This window comes from Neofelis nebulosa, chromosome 7, assembly GCF_028018385.1.
Source record: "Neofelis nebulosa isolate mNeoNeb1 chromosome 7, mNeoNeb1.pri, whole genome shotgun sequence".
Lineage (NCBI taxonomy): Eukaryota > Metazoa > Chordata > Mammalia > Carnivora > Felidae > Neofelis > Neofelis nebulosa.
In genome coordinates this window covers 42,965,414-42,990,951 of record NC_080788.1, presented here as the reverse complement: position 1 = coordinate 42,990,951, position 25,538 = coordinate 42,965,414, and the positions used below count along the sequence as shown (strand labels likewise).

Sequence of the window (25,538 nt, the reverse complement as noted above, 5' to 3'; positions counted from 1 at the left end):
CATCAAGGGAGAAGACATGTGGAAGTGCTGTGGAATTCTCCAGGGCCAGATAAACACTAGACGTAGCATGTCCTGTTGTTGGAGTCGGGACTGGAGCCCGAGAGGGCTGGTGCTAGAGCAGGGGTTACAGGTGAGTGCCCCACGAGCTTAGGAGAGGAGAGGAATTCTCCATCGGGGGTGGTTGGGAAGACGAGGAAAGCCAAGCTTGATGCTGGGCTTGGGCTTGTAGGGTGAGTAACCAGGAAGAACGGGATGCATGACGCATTTCAGATAGAGGTACCCCGCAAGAACTAAAATAACCAAGGCAGTTGTGCAGGATTTGGAAAGACATTGTTTTGCTAAAATGGAAAGTTCTTAGAGCATAAACAGGAGAGGGCAAGTGGGTGGATGGGAGGTCTCGACCACCCTGACGCTAAGCAGGTTGAACCTGATTACCCATACATTTCAAAGCGGTGTGGGCATTCAAATCCTTTCTAAGCACAGGTTAAAACACTGTGAGCCCTTAAGTGTCTGCTCCTCTTCCTTTTAGCACGTTTTCTTCCCACTTCTCTGCTCACTGCCCTTTATTAGCTCCGCCAGACCTCTGGACTGGTCTGCGGTAACCCTCCTACCTCCTTAGAATTTCCTGGGAATTAGGCATCATCTTTTTTTTTTAAATTTTTTTAACGTTTATTTATTTTTGAGACAGAGAGAGACAGAGTGTGAACAGGGGAGGGGCAGAGAGAGAGGGAGACACAGAATCTGAAACAGGCTCCAGGCTCTGAGCTGTCAGCACAGAGCCTGACACGAGGCTCGAACTCACAGACCGTGAGATCATGACCTGAGCCGAAGTCAGCCGCTTAACCGACTGAGCCACCCAGGCGCCCCTAGGCATCATCTTTAATAAAGGGCAGCTCTCAATTTGTCTGAAAGGGTCTGAAACACAACATTCTAAGACAGTGATAAGTGATACATGCAGATATCCACTTGCATAGCGGGTTTAACCGGGCGCACATCTTTGTGACCAGTGATATAATTAATGATGGAATTTCATATGGCAGTGCCAAGAGGTGAGTGGAGATGGGAAGGTAAGTTAGAGGGATCCTTGGTTGGCTCTCATCACACCACATACAAAGCACATCCTCATGGCAGGATGGCAAGGTCTGGTTGTGGTTTTCTAGCAGTATGACCTTGGGGAGGTCGCTTAATCTCAAGATCCTAGTTTCTTCATTTGAAAATGGAAAATAGGATCAAAGCTCTTTTCCCCATCATTGTGTACTCCATACTGGGAGCACATTCTTCGCCTTTCGTCTTGGAGGTAGTACTGCTGACTTGCCCTGCCCTCCATGGATTAAATACATCTTGAGCCCTTCTCTGCACAGGTACTTTACAGTGAGCTATGTACATGATCCCTGCCCTCAGGGAGCGTCCCAAGTGTTCCTGACTGCTATGGCCTTGGTCCTTTTTTTGAGTTTCTCCTTTGCCAGGCCGGAGAACTTCATCTTGTAAGCCATGAGGTTAAGCTTCTGTGGTCCATGGGATAAGTTGCCAATGAGTAGAAATAGGGCCCACTTGGTGTTTGCCCTCAATCATACTTTAGTCATGGTGTTTGTGTGGATAATTCCTAATGACTAACTTAGTAAAACATCTGTTTAAATCTTTGCCTGCAGGACATAGAAATTCCACATTTACTGAGCATCTCCTGTGCGGTGGGCCTTGGGCTAGGGCCTTGAGATTCATAGGTCATTGTGATAATACAGTCCTTGCTGTGGGAAAACAGTGAGGGAGGAAGACCTCTCCCAGAAAATGTATTCTTGAGACCATGTTGTGTATGTGTCTTAGTGCAGGTGTACTCAGGACAGGCGGGAACACAGTGATAGCTCTGTGGATGAAGAGGCATATGGAGGGTTTGCAAAGCAGCTCTGGGTGCCAAACGCTTGGCTGGAATTTTTATTGACTTGCCCGACCTGCTGCTGAGTTCACACCTGCGTGGGTGGTTAATCATTTCCCCTCTGTTCCATTATCACCTGACCTTTTAAGGGCTATTTCTAGTTGAGGTATGCAAAGTCAAACAGTCGTGGTTCCCATGCTTCCATGAAGGAGGACTAGAGAGGAGATCCTCATGTGAATATTCTCCTTGCTTTTCTGGTCTCCCTGCTCTGGCTGCAAAGGGGGAGCTTGATGATTCTGGTATTTTTCTATGTGGGCTGTTACCATGTGAGGAAACCCCATCAGCCGTGTTCCTGTGCTGTTTTCCCCAAGCTTAGGGTTAGCTGGAGTTTCTCTCCCGAATTGTGAATGTGGGGGGCTAGAGGAGCCTCTCTACTCAGACTCTGCTGTCTGTGCTCTCACTAGTTGGGAAGAGGGAGGTTGAGGGGCCCGATGGGGGAAGGCCAGGTTATTAAGGAAGGCCTCTGGCTCCCTGGTAAAGCTGACTGTGAGACCAACATGGGACACACTGCCTTTTCTCCTCCTCACCCATCCCTGGATGAAAACCAGCTGGCTCCCAGTGGAACAGTGGATTTGACTCACCCTTCTAGATGGTGACACATAGGCACCTGGATGTGCCTGGTGGGCTCAGTATCCTGTACTGCAAGTTGTGAATGTTTGAGCTGAGCACAGATAGAGGGCACAAGAAAGCAAGATAGAGGGCGAGACCCTGGTTTTTGCTTTTGAGGCACCTCTTGGGAACTGTGACCCCATCAGGTGGTGGGTTTTTACTTGTCAGCTGAGCTGTTCCCCTTCCTTCCTTGGGGAAGATCGGTTAAAGAATGGAGAGAAGGGAATATCCTTCCTGGGTGTATCAAGAGAGCAGATTTGCTCACTGGAGATTGAGGTGAATGATAGCCCCACATTTTATGCTGACTTTTGGTTATGCAGTGCATGCTGTTATCAGGGCTGTATTTTGCTTGCTGGAGGGGAAAGCAGACCTAAAGAAGGGGTTCAGAGACAGCCATCATAATTGGGTACAGTGGTCTTCCAATGGGTCAGAATGGAGTCAGTGGCTGGAGGTGGAGAGAGGAGAGGGATGGTGGCAGTTCTTACTTTATTCAGGATCTAGGGTCCTACTGAGGCATGGTAGCCTGGCCCTGTTGTCCTGTCAGCTGTGTATGACACTTTTGCTCCATAGAGGAGTGTGCAAAACCCCGTGGCCCTCTCCTAGGTTGCCCCTGGACAGAACTCATTGACAAGCCCCAGGGCAGGGGTTTGCTTTAATGCCAGCCCTGACCCATACCGTAGGGTGAAGTTTTGCTCCTTTAGGCTCTTGGATTGGGGGAGTCTGACTGACATCCAAGAGAACAGCCTGAGGAGTTCCTTGTTTCACAAGCACACTCAGCTTCCCGGCTCATCCTTGGGTAATTCTGCATGTACAAAAAGCATGTCGAATGGCTTGAATAAAGATGAACACAGGAACTGTATAGTGAACAGGGTTACTAGAAGGGGAGTGCTATCTAGACAGGAATCTTGATTGTCTTTGCTCTCTAACGCCCATGATCATGTCTACTACATAATAGATGTAAAATAAACAATAAATTGAATTGCGCAGCTCAGACAGTGGCTAAATAGAATAAGCTGCTTCCAGTGTTTCTCCAACCACTGTGGCTAAGACGAGTAATAAGAAACCCTTATCTGGCACTTTCTTTGTGTCTTTGACATGTGTCCATTTATTCCTGTAGCAACCTGCAGGTTATTGACCCCCATTTTATGGAAGAAATGGAAGCAGACCGCAGTGAAGTAACCAGCTCAGGGTCATGAACTGGGAAGGTTGGAGCACCTCACAGCCTCACTTGACAGAGTGGAGATCCCTGAGGGGTGGGTACTCATCTTGAGCAATGGTGGACATTTCTTGGCTGGGCTGGGCTTGTTTACTCGAGGGTGGACTGGCCTGAGCCTGGCAGTCTGCAGCGCCACCACCTTCCTGAGCTGTTTACAACTCCCTGGGACCAAACAGTGTTTACTTTAAAAGGAGAGTGTCAGAGTCTCACCCCTGGTTCCATTGGCTCATCGGCCACAATGGATGGCACAGGAAGGTTTTGTGTTGGCCCCAGGTGACCTTCACACATAAATCAGGGCAAAAAATGGTCAGAATGAGAAGAAATTATGAAAAGGAAAATAACCTGTGTTCTATGAATTCTATACCCTGTCCGTTAGCAAGAAACCAAAACTACAACAAAAAAACTACTTAAGATCAAGCAAGATAGGATACATTCAAATTGGGGTAAAAGAAAAAGATAGCAGCATAAAATAGAGTTAGAGGTTAGACTATAACACAGTTGGCTCTGAACCTTCTTTGCAGCCAAACCCAAAAAGGAAACCTGGTCTGCTGTCTCAGACTCCCTGCCGGGAGAGGCAGGAATTAGCCAGAGGGGTTAGGATACAGGGGAGTGGAGGTGAGAGTCAGCTGCAGGCCACATGGCTGCTGTGCTGCCCTGAGAACGTCTCACTGGAGAACGAGCATTCGTCTTGATCATGGCATCTTGTCTGAGCTATGAGATTTTCTCAGGGCTTGAAGGGATACATAGTGAGACTTCGCCTAAGTGTTGAAAACACATACTCATATGTACTTGACGTCTAGGTTCTTACATGCTTTGATCTGATGATCTTTTGCCATAGGTCAGGACCCTTAATGTCACAACGTGTCTGTTTTGCAAGTATCTCACTGTGTCATAGGTGGAACTAGAAACGGCTCGGTGCCATGTTCCCTGGGAGTGGTGATTAAATGACCGTGTACTTTGGTTGCAGACCTCCTTGAAATTTGCCTGTGTGGATGATCTTCTTGCATGATAAAAAAAAAAAAAAAATCTAACCTTATAGTTTATAAGGCATTTTTATGTACAGAATTTGCATGTTTATGACGTTGCCATGAAGGAAATCATGGGTCTTGTTTCATGCTTCATGTTGGGAACACTAAGTCATAATAAAACCGAGAGCCAGGAGTAAGAAGAAACTGGGGCCTTTGAGTTTTGACCACTGAGCAATGCTCTGAGAGTGACTGGTTTTCGTTTTTTGGTTTTGCTGTGTAATGTGTACCCATGTTGAAACATTGAAAGTGGTAGAAAAGTTGAGAACGCGAATCCCGTAATGAATCTCTGGTGTCGAAAGTCTCCCTTGAACTAAGGATAGTTGTCTCCAATCTGTGGCTTCACTTTTGAGATATTAGGATGAGAAGACCCGGGGATCCTGTGGGAATAGTTGGCCAAGCATCCAGTGTCGCTGGGAAACTCCTTTCTCGGGAGCCACTTGCCCGCTGCTATCCAAAGAGCAGAAAGAGGAAAACTAACAGGCCCAAAGGTCCCAGGTATCGTCAGACCTGGGAGTGAACCTGGAGCCCAGACTCCCTCCTAGTCCAACACCCTGCCCTTGAACCAAGACTTGGCTACACCTCTCCTCTCTTGCAGGTCCAGAATGGAGATCATGCACACTGAAGCACCTGCCTCCAGGAAGGGCACTTAGGTGTCTGGAGACTGCCCCTCAGGCCATCATCAGGTGGAAACCATGTTCGTACAGATGCTACGTAGATACGGACTTGGTGGCAATTACATGATACGTATTTCCTGGATAAATAAGCCTGAAGGGCATAAATGAGAACCACTGCCTGTTCCTCCACCGCTTCCAGTAGACAGCCCTAGGAGATGAGGAGACAAGTCTGCACTTGCTGTGCCAGCCCCTCTCCCCTTCTCCTCCAAACCTGCTGTTGTAGCTTCACCTCTCTGCTAATCTCTTCTTACCTCAGTTGTCAGACACCTGCAGGCCAGATTCAGTTGTATGCTCATCCTCCCTCAACTGTGATCTGCCCTTAGCACAGGTGCTCTCTCCCTCCTGCTTGGCGCACTTTCTTCTGGGCCCACCCTTTCCTGGTTCTCCTCCCTCACCCACCACCAGGCCCCCTTGCTGGTCCTTTCTTGCCCTAATTTTAGAACCTGGTTCCAGGACACAGTCTTCATGTCTCTCTCTTGCTCACTTCCCTAGGTGATCTTTCTCGTTCCGAGCATTTAAATATGATAAGCTCCCCTTCCCCCTACCATTATGTGTCCTGCTTTGTATTTGACCCTGTTCCGCCTCTCCGCTGAATATATCCTCAAAAAACTCATTACGGATTTTTCACCCCAAACCTGTGCCTCCAGCAGCTTCCCCCAACCTCAGTCAGTGGCTTTTTCGTTTTTCCATATATTTTGGATAGAGATTTTCCCCCACTGCTGTATACATTCTGCTTCTCTCCTCCTGCTTCCCAAATCTCGGCTGCTCTCCTGTGTTCCTTGTTGACCCACAGCCCTAGGTTCTATCCGGCAGGCTTCTTGCTGCTGTCTGCTTCCTGCTTCTCCATCTGCCCCTTTCTCCTCGCTCCCCTATGTATCCTCTGTTTCCTTCTTAGTGCCAGTGTTTACTCTCTTGCTGTTCTATTCTTCTTTCAGCCCCATGTCATGGCTCTGTATTTTCCTTTGATTGAATCCCTCCTGGCTTGGCTAGAAAGACCATTAATTTGCTCTGCAGAAAGCCCAGTTATGAGCCTGGGAAGAGCAGCCTTCATGCAGGGACACTTCCAATACTTGCTATTCCCAGAGAATGGAAGCGATTAACCATCCCATCCTCCCTGGTACATTTCATAAATGGCACCCATGACAGCAAGGACCCCCATAGCCTTTACCACTGACTGTTACCACCAGCCATGCTCAGGGATCTCAGCGGTTCGGGAAACCTCACAATTGTTACCAGCTCCAGGGGGAAAACTGTTCATGCGGTGATCTCTACATTGCTGTAAATTTGTCAATTTAGGTCTAGAGTTTAAATTTTATTTTCCCAAATTGGGGAGTTGTTGAGACAAATATGCCTATAAAAACACAGTTGGATCTATCCTTTTATATATGGCATGATATTGTAAAGTCTTTGATATTGTAGGTGGAAAATCACTGAATATTTTGAACTTGAACTCTTCTGCCATGTTAGTGATGTAGCCACTGCCCGGGCTGTAGTAAACTGATTCAGTTGGGGAGGATTTCCCATGAACACTGCTGTTGTTGATTGAGAACTGTGTCTTGACATTCTTCAAGAAATATTTTTACAGACAGTTCATTCAGAACATAAGTAGATGTGAAAATGACTTTATAGTTGGATGGCCTAAATGGTTGGTTCATGCAACGATTCTTGCGGCTTTAGGAATACCCTGCCCATGAACACCAGAACATCTGTTTAAAAATGTCCTGTGTCCAGTTGACCCAGGTACCTGTTGTTAGGAAGCTGGCAATCAATCAAGCATGTTAGGAAGTGATGCCCTAGAGGCACCCACTCCCTGGGCCTGGTCAGCCTGTTTCCCTTTCTGCGTGTCAGCTACCTCATTGGTTCTTAGCGTTTGCATTCTTAAGTGGGAAGAGGGCATAAAGGCAGTGGGGGTTCAGGTTCACTACCTGTAGGTTCTCTAAGAAAAGATAGGAAAGGATGAGAACTTGAAATTGCTGTGGATTTATGTTCTGTATCCGGTGCTACGATTCTAACTACTAACTCTGAAGTGCATTATTTTGTTGGCCAGGATGACAGCCAAGTAAGTCGGTGTCAGTGTTTCAGGTGCAGGAGAGAATCCTCCCTCTTGTGCCTGAGGAAGATACATTTGATTGAGGCTGGCTTGGGTTGAGGGTAAGTTTCTGGCCACAGAATAGAGCACATTGTCAAAATAAGCCATAAGCCACCAACTCACACAAGAGGAACTAAATTGTTGGACTTAGGTTTTAAAAAAGAAGTTACTTATGAAATAAAACCTAGGCTAAACCTGTATGCTTTCTAAAACCATAAAACTGGACAAGAAGCGAAATATCCCAATAGTTTATCTGAACAAAATAACAACTGAAGTGGCATTTTCTTCCCTTAGAGACCCCAGAAGAGTATGTATATAGCACACCGGCTGTTTCAAATCAACCACTCTGGCGTCATTACTGATGGTGGCTGGGCATTGGGCTCCCATTGAGAACTCCTCAGGGTTTGGTTCTTTTATGAGTTAGGCAGGGCTGTTAACATTGTGGCTTCTTTACTTGCGGGGAAATTAAAGTAGAGTGGCCAAAGGGCCTTGCTTGCATTTACACAGGATGCTGGTATTGGAGTTGGGCCTAGACACCAAGTCTTCTGGTACATGGTGTCATGGAACTTTTTTGCCCTGAGGAGCACCCAGGAGAGCATTGGTATTTGTTCTCTCTCCCCAGGAGCTGTGGGGAGAGAGCTGGGGCACTGAGGCTGCTAACGGAAGCATCTTCAGGAGATAGCTGTGGGTGCCCAAGGCTCTCTGCTTCTCACACTGAGGACTCCCTGTTGGAAACTCCAAGTAGGGAGCATCACTGAGAAGGAGTCTTGGTGAAAATCCACGGATCCTCTTCCCTAGAGCCTCGACTTGCCACTCTCTGATAACGATAACCCTGGAACTATAAGCTGTTGTCTTATTTGGAAATTTTCAAAATCTTTTGTGTTTTTATCCAAAGCGTTCTCTTTAATTGCTGTTTTATTCCTGCAATTATTTAAAACTGATCTAGAGTCTAGCAGTTTTTTCAAGATGATTATGACCATCAGGGTTTGTCTCTCTGTGTTTTCCAGACATTCTAAGTGAGAATCTTCACATCATCTAGGAAAATGGTGGCCCTGTCCTTAAAGATTTGTGTCCGCCACTGCAATGTGGTAAAGACCATGCAGTTTGAACCATCTACAGCCGTGTACGATGCATGTCGAGTCATTCGGGAACGGGTACCTGAGGCGCAAACTGGCCAAGGTAAGCCATTGGTTATTCACCAGCTTCCTGAAATGTGTTTGTATGTTCTTTACCTAGTGGCTAAAGAAACAGATGCTCTGAGTGGTGCCCAAACCACCTAGTCTGTATGCTTCAAATGAAATGTCTTCTTAGCCTAGACACTACTTGCCTCCCAACTGACTTTTGTGATGACAGTGGCCAAAACTGCCATTGAATTGTCATTGTCACGCCCATCATCATGACCCTTCCCTACATGAGCATCGCTTTCTCTGGTTTACAAGTCACCTTTTGATGCTTGATCTCATTTACCCCACGAAGTACAAATGTACCTCTTCCAGCGGTTACTACATATGTATAACCGGAGCCCTCTTTTCCTGGAGGAGGCTGGAACTGCCATCAGAACACACAACGAGACTTACATTTCAAGTACTTTGAAGGGGCTCTGTAAACTTTGTCTCCAACATTAAAGGGAGTGGGGAGCCTCTATGAATGTGTTTTATTTCCTGTTAGTTTGAACTGCTAACCACTATTAATCCAAGTTTAAACAACGGCCATGCATACGGTTTTTATTTTCCATTTCCCTTTCTCTACTGTCTACATTTCCTTCCTTTATTTTTGTTTGATTGGCATTTGGGAAATTGGGATTATTCCCAAATTAATAAGCCTTTACTGTGAAAACAGGATAAAACCTAAAAATTAGAAACATGAGGGGCACCTGGGTGTCTTAGTCAGTTAAGCATCTGACTCTTGATTTCCACTCAGGTCATGATCTCACAGTATGTGAGTTCAAGCCCTGTGTCAGGCTCTGCACTGACAGTGAAGAGCCTGCTTGGGATCCTCCCTCTATCTCTATGCCTGTCTGTCTCACACGCACAAAATAAGTACTACATAAACAAACTTTAAAAATTTATTAAAAAATTGGAAGCATGAAAATCAAATATTCAAAGATGATTAAATGTAGGCATTGATTTTCTCAAAAAGATGTCCTAAAACTGCCAAACTTTTGGTCCAAAAGCATTATTTATATTACTTAAAACACTCTGTTATTTCTAGATTGCCCAAAAATAAAAATACCCCATCCCCAAACTTACTCCAAATTTTAGTTGTCCAATCATTTCTCGTGTCATTTCTTTTACTCTTTTTCTCCCAGATTAAAAAAAAAACTTCTTTGGGTTGGATTGCTGTTTAGCTCTGGTGAAGATGAAACCCTGTATGGATCTCGGAGTTGTCTTTCTAAGAAACATTAGGATCTAGGACCCTCATTTGGGTCTCTGAGGTTACCTTGAATTACATTCAGGAAAACAGAAGTCTTTATTACACTTATTTATTTTTAAAGATCTATGTGTGTGTGTGTGTGTGTGTGTGTGTGTGTGTGTGTGTGCATGTAATCTCTGTACCCAAAGTGGGCCTCAAACTCCTGACCCTGAGATCAAGAGTTGCATGCTCTCCTAACTGAGCCAGCGAGGCGCCCTAAGACAGAAGTCTTTAGACAGGAAATGATACTGCTTTCCTCCTGCCGCCACGTTCTCATACTTCCTGATCATCTTATGGGATTTCTGTGGAGAACACAGAGCTATTTTCCAACTGTATTCATAATTTAGTGGAATGGGGGGCAGAGTCTTCCTCTCACTGGCCACTCTTGCTTGACTTTTATAATGCTTTGTTGGGGTGATGGAGGGATTATTTGAAGTGTAAAGGCTCTATTGGCCTCTCTCTGCCTCAGTGCCCTTGGGCTTAAGTGGTCAGTTCCTTAGTTTCTCCATGGCTATCTTGTCATTCTTCATTGGTTCTCTGCCTGGTTTTTATATAGCAAGTGATAGGGAACAAAGCCCAGTGCATAAAATAGAAATTTGGACTGCTCTGTTCTTGATGTTTGCCTAAACATCAAGACATTGCTGCTGCCCACTCTTTTTAAAAAACATGAACCTTCTCTGTGGGTGTTGATTTTACAGCTCACATCTCATTCTTCCTCATCTGTTTTAGCCCATTGGCTTGCTCGCATTGTCAAAACGAAACCTGTCTGGTAAAAGGAGGGTAGCCACATCCTGCCAAATCAGCAGACTCTGGGCTTGGAAGTCCATGATGGTTACATTGTCATTCTGTCTTTTATTTTTCTCTCTTCTCCTTATCTTCCAGCTTCTGATTATGGGCTGTTTCTCTCAGATGAAGACCCCAGGAAAGGAATTTGGCTGGAAGCAGGCAGAACACTGGATTACTACATGTTGCGAAATGGGGTATGCTGTAGATGTCATGTTTTTTGTTTTTGTTTTTTTGGTCACTTTGTCTCGGCTTTCCATAGAGGCCAATATATTAGTATGCCTCAAAGCAAAAGGGAGACCCGGCAATCTGTTTTGCTTCAAGGGCAACTTATTCATAGTTTTGATGTAACGTACTCTGTAAGGGTTGTACAGGTAGTGATAGAAAATATCAGCAGTCCAAATTCTTGAAACTCCACAGAGTAATTAAAGCAGCTTGGGGTTAGTGCTTACAGTTGTTAGTACATGCCATGGTTGGACTTGGTAGTTACGAAATAAAACACAGCATCTTTCTGTATAGGAAGTATCCCAGTGACTGATAATAAAAGGTAAGGGTAAATCAGTGGCGAAAAAAAAAAGTCCTAAAGGTAGTCAGATACTGAATATTAATCAGAATTCTGTTTTTTTTTTTTAAGAAAATCCATATTAGAGGTAAGCTTAATAACAATCAGTAACAGTAACAAAAAATGATTTTGTTGGTAAGTATAGAGAGGTAATGAGTAAAAAGTGTTGTATAGTCTGCTCAGTTTAACGTCTGAGAGAATGGGTGTTAGCGTATGGAATGCAGATATCAGACTGTTGAGTATTCCATAAAGTACCAAGTAATTTTCCGTTGCATAATTCTATCGTTAAGAAATAAAGTTAAAAAAAGGTGTCTCATTTAAAAGTGACTTCCAAGCCCACTACCCCTGTTTGATCTTGGCATTATGGTGCAAATCACTTCTCTGGGGTCTGATGCCACCACTGTAAAGAAACATGGGGGCATTATTTATTCCTTCGTGACATATGTATTAGAAACTGCTTATAACTGTAAGATAATTGGAGAAGCACACCACTGTCTTTTTCAATGACAAGTAGGAATTTGCCTCTGCTAATACTCTTCAAAGCAGATCATGCACAGTCTTTCAGGAAGACATCAGCTACTTTAAATTAACAGAGGTTAGTTTTCAAGAACCGTAAGCTAGAAAAAGTACTTCTCTGGGCACAGTTTCACTATCAGATTTTTAAGAAACCTTTATGGAAGCAGTTAATTGTTAGCATGGGAGTTTCTGTGTTAGTGGCAAAAATCTCATGAAAACTTAGCAGGAGGAAATCAGAGTGCTAGGAAAAATTAAATTTTTTTACAGAAGAGGGTCCAAGTTGATGACCTAATTTCCCATGTAGTGTGAAAAGCTGGTGTGGTTCTGCCCTAGGATATTTTGGAATATAAAAAGAAACAGAGACCTCAGAAAATCCGGATGCTGGATGGATCCGTGAAAACGGTGATGGTGGATGACTCTAAGACCGTTGGGGAGCTCCTGGTTACCATTTGCAGCAGGATCGGTGAGTATTGGCATGCCTGGGTTCCAGTTTTTGTTTTGCCATTAATTACATGCCTGTTCCTTTTTCATCCCCATTTGGTGTCTTACCCACTGATTTCCTCCCATTCCTGAGACACTGTTCTCTAAATATGTAAACCCACTAACTGTTATTGTAAACACATGAACGTCTCACTGAGTCAAAACTGAGAGATTTTATTTCCCTTTCAAAAACAAAAGGAACTTTTTTTTTTTTGAGCAGAAATATATCCCTTTGTTATCTCTCAGTATCTTTTTTTAAGATAAAATTTACTGTCAAGTTGGCTAACATACAGTGCACACCGTGTGCTCTTGGGTTTTGGGAGTAGATTCCCGTGATTCATCGCTTACATACAACACCCAGTGCTCATCCCAACAAGTGCCCCCTCGGTGCCCGTCACCCATTTTCCCCTCCCCCACCCCCCCATCAACCCTCAGTTTGTTCTCTGTATTTAAGAGTCTCTCAAGGTTTGCCTCCCTCCCTCTCAGTAACTATTCAAAAGGAACCTTTTAATTGAAGATAGTATGTTTCAAATCCTATAATTTAGTTTCCTGCCCATGGCTGAGCTTCTGTATAAGCATTACTGACATCCAGTATTTCCTTGAAGACTGATAGGGACAGCCCATACAATTGATTGCTACACAACTTTTCTTCTTGTAGCTTCTCTTAATGCCCTCGGAGAACAAGTGCGTCTGCTTTTTGCATGAAGCCCTTCAGATGTTTGGAGAAAGTAGGCTGGCCTGTCTTAGTCTTCTCTCCATGCAAAGGAAGACCTGCTCTTTCAGCCACTGCTTGGTTGACATTGCCTTGCCTTGTTCTGCATGATCTCTACTCCATACTTGTTTGTCGAAAACTAGGAGAATCGAATGTGACCTTTTAAACATGGCTTCATTAGCTGAAAAGCCACCCTTTTGGCCAGTTTCTCGATGTGTGCTCCATGGGTGGCTCCCTGATCCTTTGCTACAAGGGGTGGCTCTGAGTACCACAGGGTGCCTGGCTGGAAGGAGTGACAGTTTCATAATCCCTGGTAATTGTAACCTCATTTCTATTTTTAGGAATAACGAACTATGAAGAATATTCTTTAATCCAAGAAACGATTGAGGAAAAGAAAGAGGAAGGGACGGGTACGCTAAAAAAAGACAGGACACTGTTGCGAGACGAGAGGAAGATGGAGAAGCTGAAGGCAAAGCTCCACACGGATGATGACCGTGAGTGTCTGAGAAGGAAATGTGGGCCAGGCGCAAGAGGGGCCTCACCTACCTCCCTTCACCTGTGGGACCCAGGGCAGGAGTTTTCTGTTGATTCATTCCCTCTATAAATATCTTGGTCTGTGGCACTAAAAGACCTTAAAGAAGGGGAAAAAATGACTCTGGTGCCATTTCACATCGAAAAAAGTAATCTCATAAACAAATTATTTTCACACTGTTTTCTAAAGAAGCTTACTATTTGTTTGAACTGGGGTCCAAACAAGGTTGGATGATGTGACACCTCTTTTAGTCTCCAACTTTGCCTCCATCTCTCTCTCTCTTTCTCTTTCTTTTTTTTTTCCTTGCAGTTTCTGGGAAGAAAAAAGCAGATAGTTATTTACATAGAGTTTTCTACAATCTGGATTTTATTGGTTGTGGTATCAGCTAACATGTACTTCTGTCTCTTGTAACCCCTGGGATCTGGAGACTTGATCAGATTCGTGTGTGTGTGTGTGTGTGTGTGTGTGTGTGTGTATACATTTAAAGTAAAGACTCCTTCTGTGGTGTAGTGTACATCCAGCAGAAGGTTGTATCTGGTTTTTGTCCTTTTTTGTGATGTTAATAGCCATCAGTGACCATTGCTGACATCCATTATTTCTTAGAGGTTACAAAATGGTAATTATATCATAGGAAAGTTGTCCTCTGTGGTCACACAGTTAATATTTGGAAAAGCCAATATGTACACCCCGTGTGTCCCCAAAGCCTATGCTACGTGCACCTGGTTGCAGGACATTCCCCATCCCACCGAGGATCATGCACAGTTTACGTAGACCTTTCCAGGCTCCTTCTTTCATTGTCCTTGCTGCTGCATTGGGAAGATGACATCGTTGTCATTACGTTTATTGATCTTCAGTGGGGCTTTCATTTCCTCTGACCCTTTCTCCATTCTTTTTTTTTTTTTTTTCACCTCATTTGATTTCCAGTTGCATATTTCTTTCCGAGTGAGATGATGGTAGACAAATCCTGAGGATTTTTATAATGTGCATGATACTCTCTCAGGTTCTGCAGGAGATGAGATCACTCCTGCACATTCCCTGTGCTGAAGTTGGTTATAACCCAGTGAGGCTTGTAATGCTTTCTTATTCACAAGTTGTGTGCTAAGCCCAGGGAGGCTTTTGGGAGTGAGAGCTGTAGAAAATATAGAGGGGTGATCCATTCCTGTGCACCCAGATAACAGGTGAGCATTTTCTGGGATGAGATTCAAGCTGGGCCACAGGCAGGGTTCTACCATATCCCTGATCCCTCAGTGTCCTGCCCTTCCCTCCCCCTTCCCTCCCCATGACTTTTATTTTCCTCCTCTTTTCTGCCTAGGGGTGGAGGTAACTCCTGATACTCAGTTTATAAATTATTTCACATAATGAGACTGAAGTATCCAGTATTGACTTAAAGGAAAATGCTAACTTGGCTGTCTTGGCATAAAGCATTGATTTTCTTATGACTGTGGGGCTTCAACGAACTTGAGGAATGGCTGGGAATTTGCTCTCCTTTGGTGTTTGGTGCGTCACATGGTACATGATGGCATATGTGAAATTATTTTGCAAAGTTAAAAAGCACAGTTCTAATAGAAGTACTTATAACTGAATATCGGTGTTCCAGAAATCCGCTTCTCTTTTGATAAATCCCTTCAAACTAAGAGGAAGAATGAACCCAGTTCTTAGATCTGTCTTGTTGTGTTGCAGTAAATTGGCTGGATCACAGCCGAACATTCAGAGAACAAGGGGTAGATGAACATGAAACGTTGCTGCTTAGAAGGAAGTTCTTCTACTCCGATCAGAATGTGGACTCGAGAGACCCTGTGCAGCTGAACTTGCTTTATGTTCAGGTACAGCATTTAATACTCACTGAAGGTGGGGAGACTTCAAGAAGCTACTGGCTTGTGGTGAAGAGACACTCAGCTATGGCCTCCATGGTGTTTGTGGCACGTGGTTTCCATTGGGCACTGTTGAGGAATTCCTCACATGTTTGGTTATGGTGCCTTTCTTTGGCATCTCAGATTGGGACCCTGTGGCTGGTACTATCTCTCTGTCTCTTTTCCTGACTTTAAGGCACTTAACTCGCTCACTATTGAACTAGAGCTTTCTTTGCTAGTGTCTTGAAATACATGTGAATGTTGGCCAAAAAAATCCATATTTCTCATTATTAAAAGACACTCTCTTCATAACCTTTTATGTCTTTACCGTTAACCTATTGTCGAAACTCAGACAAGTCATTGAACTTTTCAGAGCTCGCACTTTGCTAACATGGAAGACGTTGGCTTCACACCAGATGGTCTCCAGTCTTTCTTTGGCTCAAGGAAAACCTCCCTCTTTCTTCTTAGATTCTTTCCTTCCCTCCTTCCCTTTCCTATCCTTCCATTTATCTACTTATCTGCCCTTAGAAATAATGCAGGGATCAGCAAAATGCCGCCATAGCATTGGCTATGTTTGTAAATAAAGTTTTATTGGAATACAGCTCATTTGTTTGTGTTACACACTGGTGAACTCCTTCAGTATCTCGTCACTTTTACTTATTTTCTGCAGCTATTCTCATGTTTCAGTGGCAGAATTCAATAGTTGTTACAGAGACCACATGACCTTCAAGGTCTAATATGTTTACTGTCTGGCCTTTTGACGGGAAAAGTTTGCTAGAAGGAAAGAAGATGGCAAGGCAATAAGAAAATGCTTGTTGGTTAAAGGCTCAGAGCCATAGCTTAGAGCACCTGTTGGAGAGTGGTCTGGGGGTCACCTAACTAGAGAAAGAAAAGACAGAAGAATAAATAGCAGTGATGGGTCAGGAACAGGGAGAAAGTCTTCAGACATAGTAAGTTCCTGATTCTGGGACTGTGCAATTTGCTTATTTCCCTTAAATGTCTGTAGTATTGAGTTACTGTCATTGGAGTTCTCTCTCCCCCTGCCAACAACGTGTATTACATTGGCCTTTTTCTGGGGATGGAATTGGGTTGATTTTGCCTCTAGTTAATTTTTCTCTTGCCTCTTTATTTTTCATACTCACTTCTGAAGCTTTAGTTTTAATATACCGCATACTGCTGATGCATTCTATCTATAGGCAATTTGGGGTAAGGACTTGTTTTCCTTTTGTTTTAATCCTGTTGTGCTACAGTCACCTGCAGAGTCCTGAGTGCATCCCATTTGGCTGGCACTTTCCCCTTGCTCCACAGGGAGGGTGTGCTCAGATGAAGAATTGTGTCCCTGGAGAGTTTGCCTTGTTCCCCCAAGCTCCTGATGCTTTCCTCTTCCTCTTGTGTTTCAGGCTCGGGATGATATCCTGAACGGCTCCCACCCTGTCTCCTTCGAGAAAGCTTGTGAGTTTGGAGGATTTCAAGCCCAGATACAATTTGGACCTCATGTGGAACATAAACACAAGCCAGGATTCTTAGAGTAAATAACCTTTTGTTTTTTTTCTTTTGCTTTTCTTGTTCTCTGCTCTTCTTTTCAGTGTTTTTGAGCCATATACATAAAATATATACCCTAGTTTCAGTCAATTGTGAGGTTATTAGCTTTTCCTCAGTTGAGTATAAGATCAAATCTGTGGTCTTTGGGAAAAGCAGGAGGCCTGGAAATTTAGTGCTGGGATGACTATGGAGGCTACTGCTCCAAGTTGGGCTGTGGAGCTTCTATGGAAACCATAGAATCTGTAGCGCTCTGCTTAGATATTGTCTAGTCTGTCCTAGGATATCTTGGGAGTTCCCCAGCGAGCTCAGGCGCTCCATCTTCTGAAACCTCTCCCATCAGAACATCCCTTTTTCACACTGGGCCAGATTTTGTCCTCTTGAATTTCTTTGCAAGACTCTCCTATATTAGAACAACAGAGCATAAAAGAGCTTCACATTCTTTATTACAGTATGAGGAAATCTCTGTTGCTCTGAAAGTGTGGGATACACAGTAAATACTTCACTCTTCAGGGCGCCTGGGTGGCTCAGTAGGTTGAGCGTCCGACTTTGGCTCAGGTCGTGATCTCATGGTTCCTGGGTTTGAACCCCTTGTCTGGCCCTGTACTGACAGCTCAGAGCCTGGAGCCTGCTTCAGATTCTGTATCTCCCTCTCTGTCTGACCCTCCCCTGCTTACTCCCTCCCACCTACCTACCTACCTACCTACCTTCCTTCCTTCCTTCCTTCCTTCCTTCCTTCCTTCCTTCTCTTTCTCTCAAAAAAATATAAACAAGCATTTAAAAAAAATTTAAATACTTAACTCTTCCACACATCTGGTCTTTGGCTGTCATGCATAAAATGATGGGGTGTTTGGGGGGAGGACTCAGTACTTGGGGATTTAAGAGAAAGCACCTTTACAGATACATTATGGCCCCACAGAACATGGGCCTTAGGGTTGAATTTCCTAGAAATGCCCAACAGGACAGACCCAGCCATACTTAGGCTGCTTTAGTTCAAAGTGATCTTGCCCTGTGTTTTGATCAGCTTCTCCAAGGGTTTTGTGTATTTCTTCCTCTGGTAATATTTCTTTACCTATTCCCCCCCCACCCCCCCGCCACCTCTTCTTCTTCCTCTTAGCACAGTTGAAACATTTGGCTGAGCAACCCCTTCCCCAATATCCAGAGTGTCTTGACATCAATATCCTGCTGTCATCTAGAATGCAGCTTGTAGAGGCTTTGGTAGTGGGACCTGAGCTGAATGCCAGCTGGGGGCAGACGTCACTTGTCTGTAGGATATGCCAAAATGAGATGTGTTGAGTAGGGCATCAACTGCATTGTGTTCAAGTACATTGAGGAGAAAGGATAACATAGATGCCAACTTGTCCCTTGATCCAACTTTAACTTTGGTGGGAAGTAACTGGGACCAGCATATGTCCTAGAGTAAGAAGAAAACCTGACTTCTTTGACAGAGGTGACAGAGGTGCTTGGACAACGTAGTGTTTGTGCTAAACTGAGTTGTTATCCAAAACAAAACAAAACAAAACACCCTCTCCCCTTATGTTAATGAACCCCAAGGAACCTATCCAATGTGTTTCTTTGGCCTACAATATAGGCCTTGAGTGACCTTGAGTCTGAGAATGGCCCTACACATGTCGTGTCACTGACTTTGTTTTGTATTTTCCAAACAAGTCCTATGGCCGAGTGTTCCCAAGGGCCCGTTACTACCCAGTCGGTCTGCTTCCTTCCTGCAGGAACCACGGGAAGTTTTGCCTTTCTCTGTTCTGTGACACCCCAGATGCCTTACTTGTGTTGGGATTCCAAATGATATCAGAGCATTGGTATTTCTCTTACAGTGTCTCCTGCAGTTTGGAGGCCTCTGGAAAACCTCATACTTAGACTCCAGTAAAAGATGCCCCTTGTCTTACTCTGTGGTAACGAAGGTTAAGCAATCGTATTCAGTCTGTTTCGTTTTTCTGAGATTATGGTAAGAAGCTCATGCCTGTAGTGGTATGTGTATCCTTACTCAGATTCCAAATTAAAACAAGCTTATTATGCCTAGTGGCAATTATTTTTCCTTATGAATTTGATTTACTTTTTAATTAGACCAAATCTAGTCTAGGTAGTGAGGCATTTTCATTTTATGTAGATGTTTAATTGTATACATTATTGCATATACTGTTCAGGTAAAACTTCCTGAGGATATTCGTCTCCTTTTAATTAAAACAAAACAATGGGGTCACATTTCCCTGACTGTGTGTTGGAAATTCAGAATGTTTTCAGGGATAATAAGTCTGAGCTGTCCCTGGTGACTGGCTGGGCCATTTTTGCCAGCCTTTGTTTTTTCCCACCTGGCTCTCCTATGTACTATGCGCTTGAACGAATTCAGAGTTGAAAAAAAAAAAAAAAAGGTGAAGAGGTTAGACATGTCACAGAGCCAGGTTAAAGATCCATCCAGGCCACAATATCAGCCACATAGCTTCTCAATAAGGTACATTAGTGAGTATATTTCTTTCACTGTTTAAAAAATTTGTACAGCACTTTTGCTCAAAGTCTGCCTGCTCTGGACCTTTCTGTGAGGTCTGCCACACCTTTCTTCAGATCCTTTAATGGCTTCTGGACTCAGTACCAGCTTGGTGAAGGTATTTATTTAGAACAATGGAAATCGGAGACTCTGGAAGATTTTCAGTTTTCAGAGATTTAAGGATTATTCAATGGCTCCTGTCTGCTCTGCGTATGGGGGAAATAGATGCAAGAGAGACAGAGACAGAAATAAGACACAGAGCCATGGAGAGCTAGAATCCAGAAAACAGCCACTTGTCCCAGATCGAGTCTGATGTGCTTTATCTCCATGACCCTTTGCTTCAGGTCCTCTGCAAAGAGCCCCAGAAAGGGATATTTTATCAGAGCTGAAATAGACCCAGCACAATCCAATAATCATATGCATACTTGATGCTCTTCTGTGGTAAGAAAATGCTTGCAGAGAGCATGCCATCTGGTATTCTTTCACTCCATGAGGACTTCATATGTGTGTTCTATTGTGCCAGGTATAGGACGACTTAGGATGTGTGTTCTATTGTGCTGGGTATAGGGCAGATAGGAAAATATATGCTAATTCCTTGCTGTTTTTGAGGCTATAGTCTCCTTGGCAAATCCACATGAAATTGTTACTATGGAGAGGTGAAACTTGGCTCTGATTTTAACTATGTTTTGAATGCAGTATGGTCTATTTAGGATTTCAAAAGTTGCAGTGCAGGCTATAGAGACTGCTGTGAATTATTTCAAGAAAGGTGGCAAAGGTATGGTGCCAGAAGCAATGTTGATGAAAGAATTTAGCAGAATACAAGGCAAATGTAAAGAACAATTAGCTCAAAACAGCAGTAACACCAAAACCAGTGTGATAATGACGAACTGCAGGCCCCTTAAAAACATGGTGGAAAACTCGAAAAAGTGATCAGAGTCAAAGCCTTCTATGGATCTTACTGTTATCAAAGAAGGTAAGATGCACTGATAAACTTTAGACTTTGAATCAAGTGTGTGTGATAAAACTGAGGACAGTTCCAGGTGATGGGTATAGAGTGTTCACTGTATAATTCTTTCAACATTTTCTGTGTTGGAGATTTTTCATAATAAAATGTTGGGGAAAGATTCGCAGCTTCAAAGAATAGGAGTAGATGGCATAACTTCCAAACCAGTGCCAAGGAGGAAGAGCAGAGAGGAGATACAAACAACTTGACCAATGCAAGAGTAGGTGAGCCAGATGGATTATGGAAACACACCCTATGGTATATAAGATGTACAAATTAAGGGAAATACTTCTAAATATTGGACATCCTAGCAAGAAAAAATAAATCAAACTATTAATGGAGGCTCTCATATAGCTCTGTACTATTTCTAAAAGACACACATTTTAAGGACAGAAGAAAGGTTAAAGGCGTATAGAAAATAATGCCCTAGGAAACTAGTTAAAGCTCGAGAAGCTGTATTTAATGTCACACAAAATAGGACTTAAGACCAAAAAAACTGAAGTAGAGACAGAGAAGGCCATTATAAAGATAGAAGGACCAATTCACCAGGATGATAAGTTGTGAAACCTGTGTGCACCTGACATTAGTTTAAAATAATTAAAGGAAAAAGACAGTATTACAAGGAGAATTTCAGATATACATTTTTAGTGGAACAATTGAGTGTGCTTTACTCAGAGAGTGCAAAGTAAAACAAGATGAGAATAAAAGATTTTAGTCAAGAGAAAGTAATGGAATAGAAATCATAGAATCAACACAACCCAAAGCTGCTGCTTTGGTAAAATTAATATGTTAATCTCTGGCAAGTTTGATCAAGAAAAAAGAAAAGTAAAAAAAGGCAAAAAAAAAATTATTGGTAATGAAAATGAGGCAGAACTTCAGATAAACTCGTTTTAAAAATCCTAAGAGAATGAAATGAAAGCTTGAAGCCAAAAAACTAAAAAATAAATTGAAAATAGACACAAAAAGGATGCTGAGAAAATCTGAGTAGATCACTAAACTTGAAAGAAATTGCCTTATCAGTTGAAAATTAACCACACAAAACAACAAAATGAAAACTAGGATCAAGGCTATTTTATATTAATTTTGTTTCCCTTCTCTTACGTTCATCTGTTGTGTGTCTTAAAGTCCTCATATGAGTGAAGTCATATGATATTTGTCTTTCTCGGACTAATTTCACTTAGCATAATACCCTCTAGTTCCATCCACGTAGTTGCAAATGGCAAGATTTCAGTCTTTTTGATAGCTGAGTAGTAATACTCCATTGTCTGTGTGTGTGTGTGTGTGTGTGTGTGTGTGTGTGTACACACATACATACATATATACATACATATCACATCTTCTTTATCCATTCATCCATCGATGGATGTTTCATCCATCGATGGATGTTTGGGCTCTTTCCATACTTTGGCTATTGTTAATAGTGCTGCTATAAACATTGGGATGCATGTGCCCCTTCAAAACAGCATATCTGTATCCCTTGGATGAATACCCAGTAGTGCAGTTGCAAGGTTGTAGGGTAGTTCTATGTTTTTTTTTGAGGAACCTCCATACTGTTTTCCAGAGTGGCTGCACCAGCTTGCATTCCCACCAGCAATGCAAAAGATATCCTCTTTCTCCGCATCCTCGCCAACATCTATTGTTGCCTGAGTTGTTAATGTTAACCATTCTGACAGGTGTTAGGTGGTATCTCATTGTAGTTTTGATTTGTATTTCCCTGATGGTGAGTGATGTGGAGCATTTTTTCGTATGTCAGTTGGCCATCTGGATGGTGAGTGATGTGGAGCATTTTTTCGTATGTCAGTTGGCCATCTGGTCTTCTTTGGAGAAGTGTCTATTCATGTCTTTTGCCCATTCCTTCACTGAATTATTTGTTTTTTGGGTGTTGAGTTTGATAAGTTGTTTATAGATTTTGGATACCAACCCTTTATCTGATATGATGTTTGCAAATATCTTCTCCCATTCTGTCAGTTGCCTTTCAGTTTTGCTGATTGTTCCCTTTGCTGTGCAGAAGCTTTTTATTTTGTTGAGGTCCCAGTAGTTCATGTTTGCCTTTGTTTCCCTTGCCTCCGTAGATGTGTTGAGTAAGAAGTTGTGGCCAAGATCAAAGAGGTTTTTGCCTGTTTTATCCTCAAGGATTTTGATGGCTTCCTGCTTACATTGAGGTCTTTCATCCATTTTGAGTTTATTTTTGTGTATGGTGTAAGAATGTGGTCCAGGTTCATTCTTCTGCATGTCGCAGCCCAGTTTTCCCAGCACCTGTTTTGCCTGCCCTCCAACCCCTCCCATCTCTGGTAATCCACAGTTTGTTTCCTGTATCTGTGAGTTTGTCTTGTGTGTGCATTCGTTGTTTAGATTCCATTTGTAAGTGAAATCATATTTGTCTTTCTCTGACTTAGTGATAATATCTTCTAGATCTATCCATGTTGTTGCAAATGGTAAGATTTCATTCTTTTTTGTGTTTGGTTGAATAATATTCCATTGTGTACATATACACCACATCTTCTTGATCCATTCATCCATCGATGGACACTTGGATCACTTCCATATCTTGGCTATTATAAATAATGCTGCAGTGAACATAGGGATGCCTACATCTCGTTGAATTGGTATTTTTGTTTTCTTCCATTAAATACCCAGAAGTGGAATTGTTGAATTGGATTGGTGAAGGAGATTGAGATACAGGCTTTCAGTTATCAAGTAAATAGGTCATGGGATGTAAAACATAGTATAGGGAATATGGTCAATAATATTGTAATAATTTTATATGGTGACAGATGGTCTTACAGTGGGGTTCACTTTGTAATTTGTAAAAACACTGAATCACTATGATGTACATCTGAAACTAATAGGATATTGTATGTTAATCATATGTGAGTAAAAAAAAAAAACTTATAAGATTATATGTATTTGTCAATATAACCATCAAAAAGTAACATGCACCAGTCAAGCCTGAAGAATGACGAAGGCTAATTGAAGGACTCACATAAGTACCCAATTTCTTACAAAGCTATAGTAATCAAAATACTCTATTACTGATGCTGGGTGATAAGAGTTCTACAGGTTGATAAACCTATAAGAGTGAAGCTCCACAGTGTGGAAGAGGAAATTTGCATATTTGCAAAGCACACTACAAACAACACATTAATATCCAGAAATCATTAAGAAAAGAAAAAACTAAGGAAATGACCACCCTGGATAGCAATAGGTACTTGAGAAAAGAGGAAACTCGACTGACTTATAAAGATAGGGAAAAATACTCAGTCTCGTAAGTAAACCAAATGCAAAATCAATAAGGGTATAGCATTTTGTGTCCATTAGATGGGGCACAAATTTAAATGTATGAAAACATCGAAGTGCTTTACACTTCAAGAAACAAGACATTTCAGAAAATGAACCTGTTGAATTAAAAAATACACACAAAGAGAAACAGAATATGTTGTTTATAGATACAAGGAGGTGAAGAAACATAATCAAATATGCATGGGAACTATAAGGAAGTGAATATAGTTAGGGAGAGAAAGAAGGGTGGTATAGGACTTCAGATAAATCTATAATTTCTCTTTAAAAACAGGTAGCAGTCAGAAAGCAAATATGACCACATGATTGGTATATTCCCAATGTTTCTGCAATTAACAGTTCTTTAAAAAAGAAAAACGCAAATAGTCTGTGAGGTGACAAAAGCTTGGATTCACTGAGGTTGAACATATAACATCTGGCGAAGGCAAAATTAACAGGCCTTGGAGTTCACACAAGGTTCCACGGTGCTTGTGCTGCAGGGGGAGATAGCCAGTGGTTGGGCACGGGAAGGTGGGTAACAAGTGAGGACCCCTCTCAGCCTTGAGGACCATAGCCCTTTGTCTTGTGGGCATGTGCCTTGGATGTGTTCTATTGAGAAAACAAAGCAACTCAGGCTCTGAATCTCTGTTGAAGAAATCAGAGTGGACTTGGAAGTTTTTCACCACAAACTCAACATAATTCTCTCGTCAACAAGCAAAGCTTTTGACACAGTAGGAGGCCTCGAGTCAATTTTTCTCTTGGCGTTTGTTCAAACTCCTATTCCTTCTTTGGACTTGGTCTTTGGAATAATTTGGCTGTGGATTGTGTTTTCAAACTAACGGTGAAGGAGGCATTTCAGCTTGTTTTTTTTTTTTAATTTTTTTTTAACATTTATTTTTGAGAGACAGAGACAGAGCATGAGTGGGGGAGGGGCAGAGAAAGGGAGAGACACAGAAACTGAAGCAGGCCTCCAGGCTCTGAGCTATCAGGACAGAGCCTGATGTGGGGCTTGAACTCATGGTCCGTGAGATCATGACCTGAGCCAGAGTCGGATGCTTAACCCATTGAGCCACCCAGGAGCCCCTTAGCTTGTGTTTTTCATCCGTTCTGTCTTACCTCCTGTTCCTTACCATTACCAGCCCGTAGTTTCTTTAGTGTTTGCCTCTGTCATTATGTGCCTGACAGCCTAGGACTCTCCTATTGCTTTCAGAAGGCCATGACTGTCCAGTGGTGCCTTCATGTTCCCCTTTAGCAGCAGCCTCCTAAAGCTGGTGCCTACCTCCCTAACTACTTTCAGACTCCAGGACTTTCAAACCGGTTGCTGTCTGCCCCAAGTTGCCTCTGAGCCCCTGAACAGGTTCCAGTCCTTAGACAAAAGGGCATAGCGATTGGTTCGGGAGCTTGGAACTGCTGTGTGGCTGAGGTTAGGTCCTCAAACCCTTTCCCTAGCTGCTTCCATGCCATCTCCTCTCTACACTTCTTACCACTTTAAGTGTTTCCCAGCTCAAAAGATGTTTCCTTCCTCCCCTGTCATCACCACAGTTAGCCAGGATTTAACCAGTACCCTCGATTGCACGGATATATTCGTCTTTGACTCTGGCTTCAAATTCTAGTGTGTCTGATTCCATCACTTGAGCTTTCAGCCCACAGTGTTAGTGGTTCTCCAAATTCAGCATACATCACAGTTGTGTGGAGGGCTCGTTAAAACTCACAGTGCAGGGCTTTGCTTCCAGAGCCCCTCATTCGGCAGGTCCAGAATGAATCCTGAAATTTGTCCCTCCTGAGCCATTTCCAGATAGTGCTGATGCTGATGGTCCTGGGACCAGG

The 25,538-nt window shown here is 42.9% G+C and overlaps 1 protein-coding gene across 8 annotated transcripts in view; it reads left to right on the top strand.

The window, feature by feature from the left end:
- Nucleotides 1-25,538, top strand: part of TLN2 (talin 2) — a 441,711-nt gene that overhangs the window by 231,744 nt on the left and 184,429 nt on the right. For 6 of the 8 annotated variants that reach the window (XM_058737523.1, XM_058737527.1, XM_058737519.1 and 3 more), the window contains 6 exons: nucleotides 8,554-8,725; nucleotides 10,841-10,938; nucleotides 12,153-12,282; nucleotides 13,353-13,505; nucleotides 15,224-15,366; nucleotides 16,794-16,921. In XM_058737523.1, coding sequence (XP_058593506.1) covers nucleotides 8,590-8,725; nucleotides 10,841-10,938; nucleotides 12,153-12,282; nucleotides 13,353-13,505; nucleotides 15,224-15,366; nucleotides 16,794-16,921 — 788 coding nt within the window. In that variant the 5' untranslated portion in view covers nucleotides 8,554-8,589. Of the gene's footprint in view, nucleotides 1-5,378; nucleotides 5,467-8,553; nucleotides 8,726-10,840; nucleotides 10,939-12,152; nucleotides 12,283-13,352; nucleotides 13,506-15,223; nucleotides 15,367-16,793; nucleotides 16,922-25,538 lie in introns of all 8 variants that reach the window. The other 2 variants (XM_058737522.1, XM_058737525.1) reach the window with 1 other exon arrangement.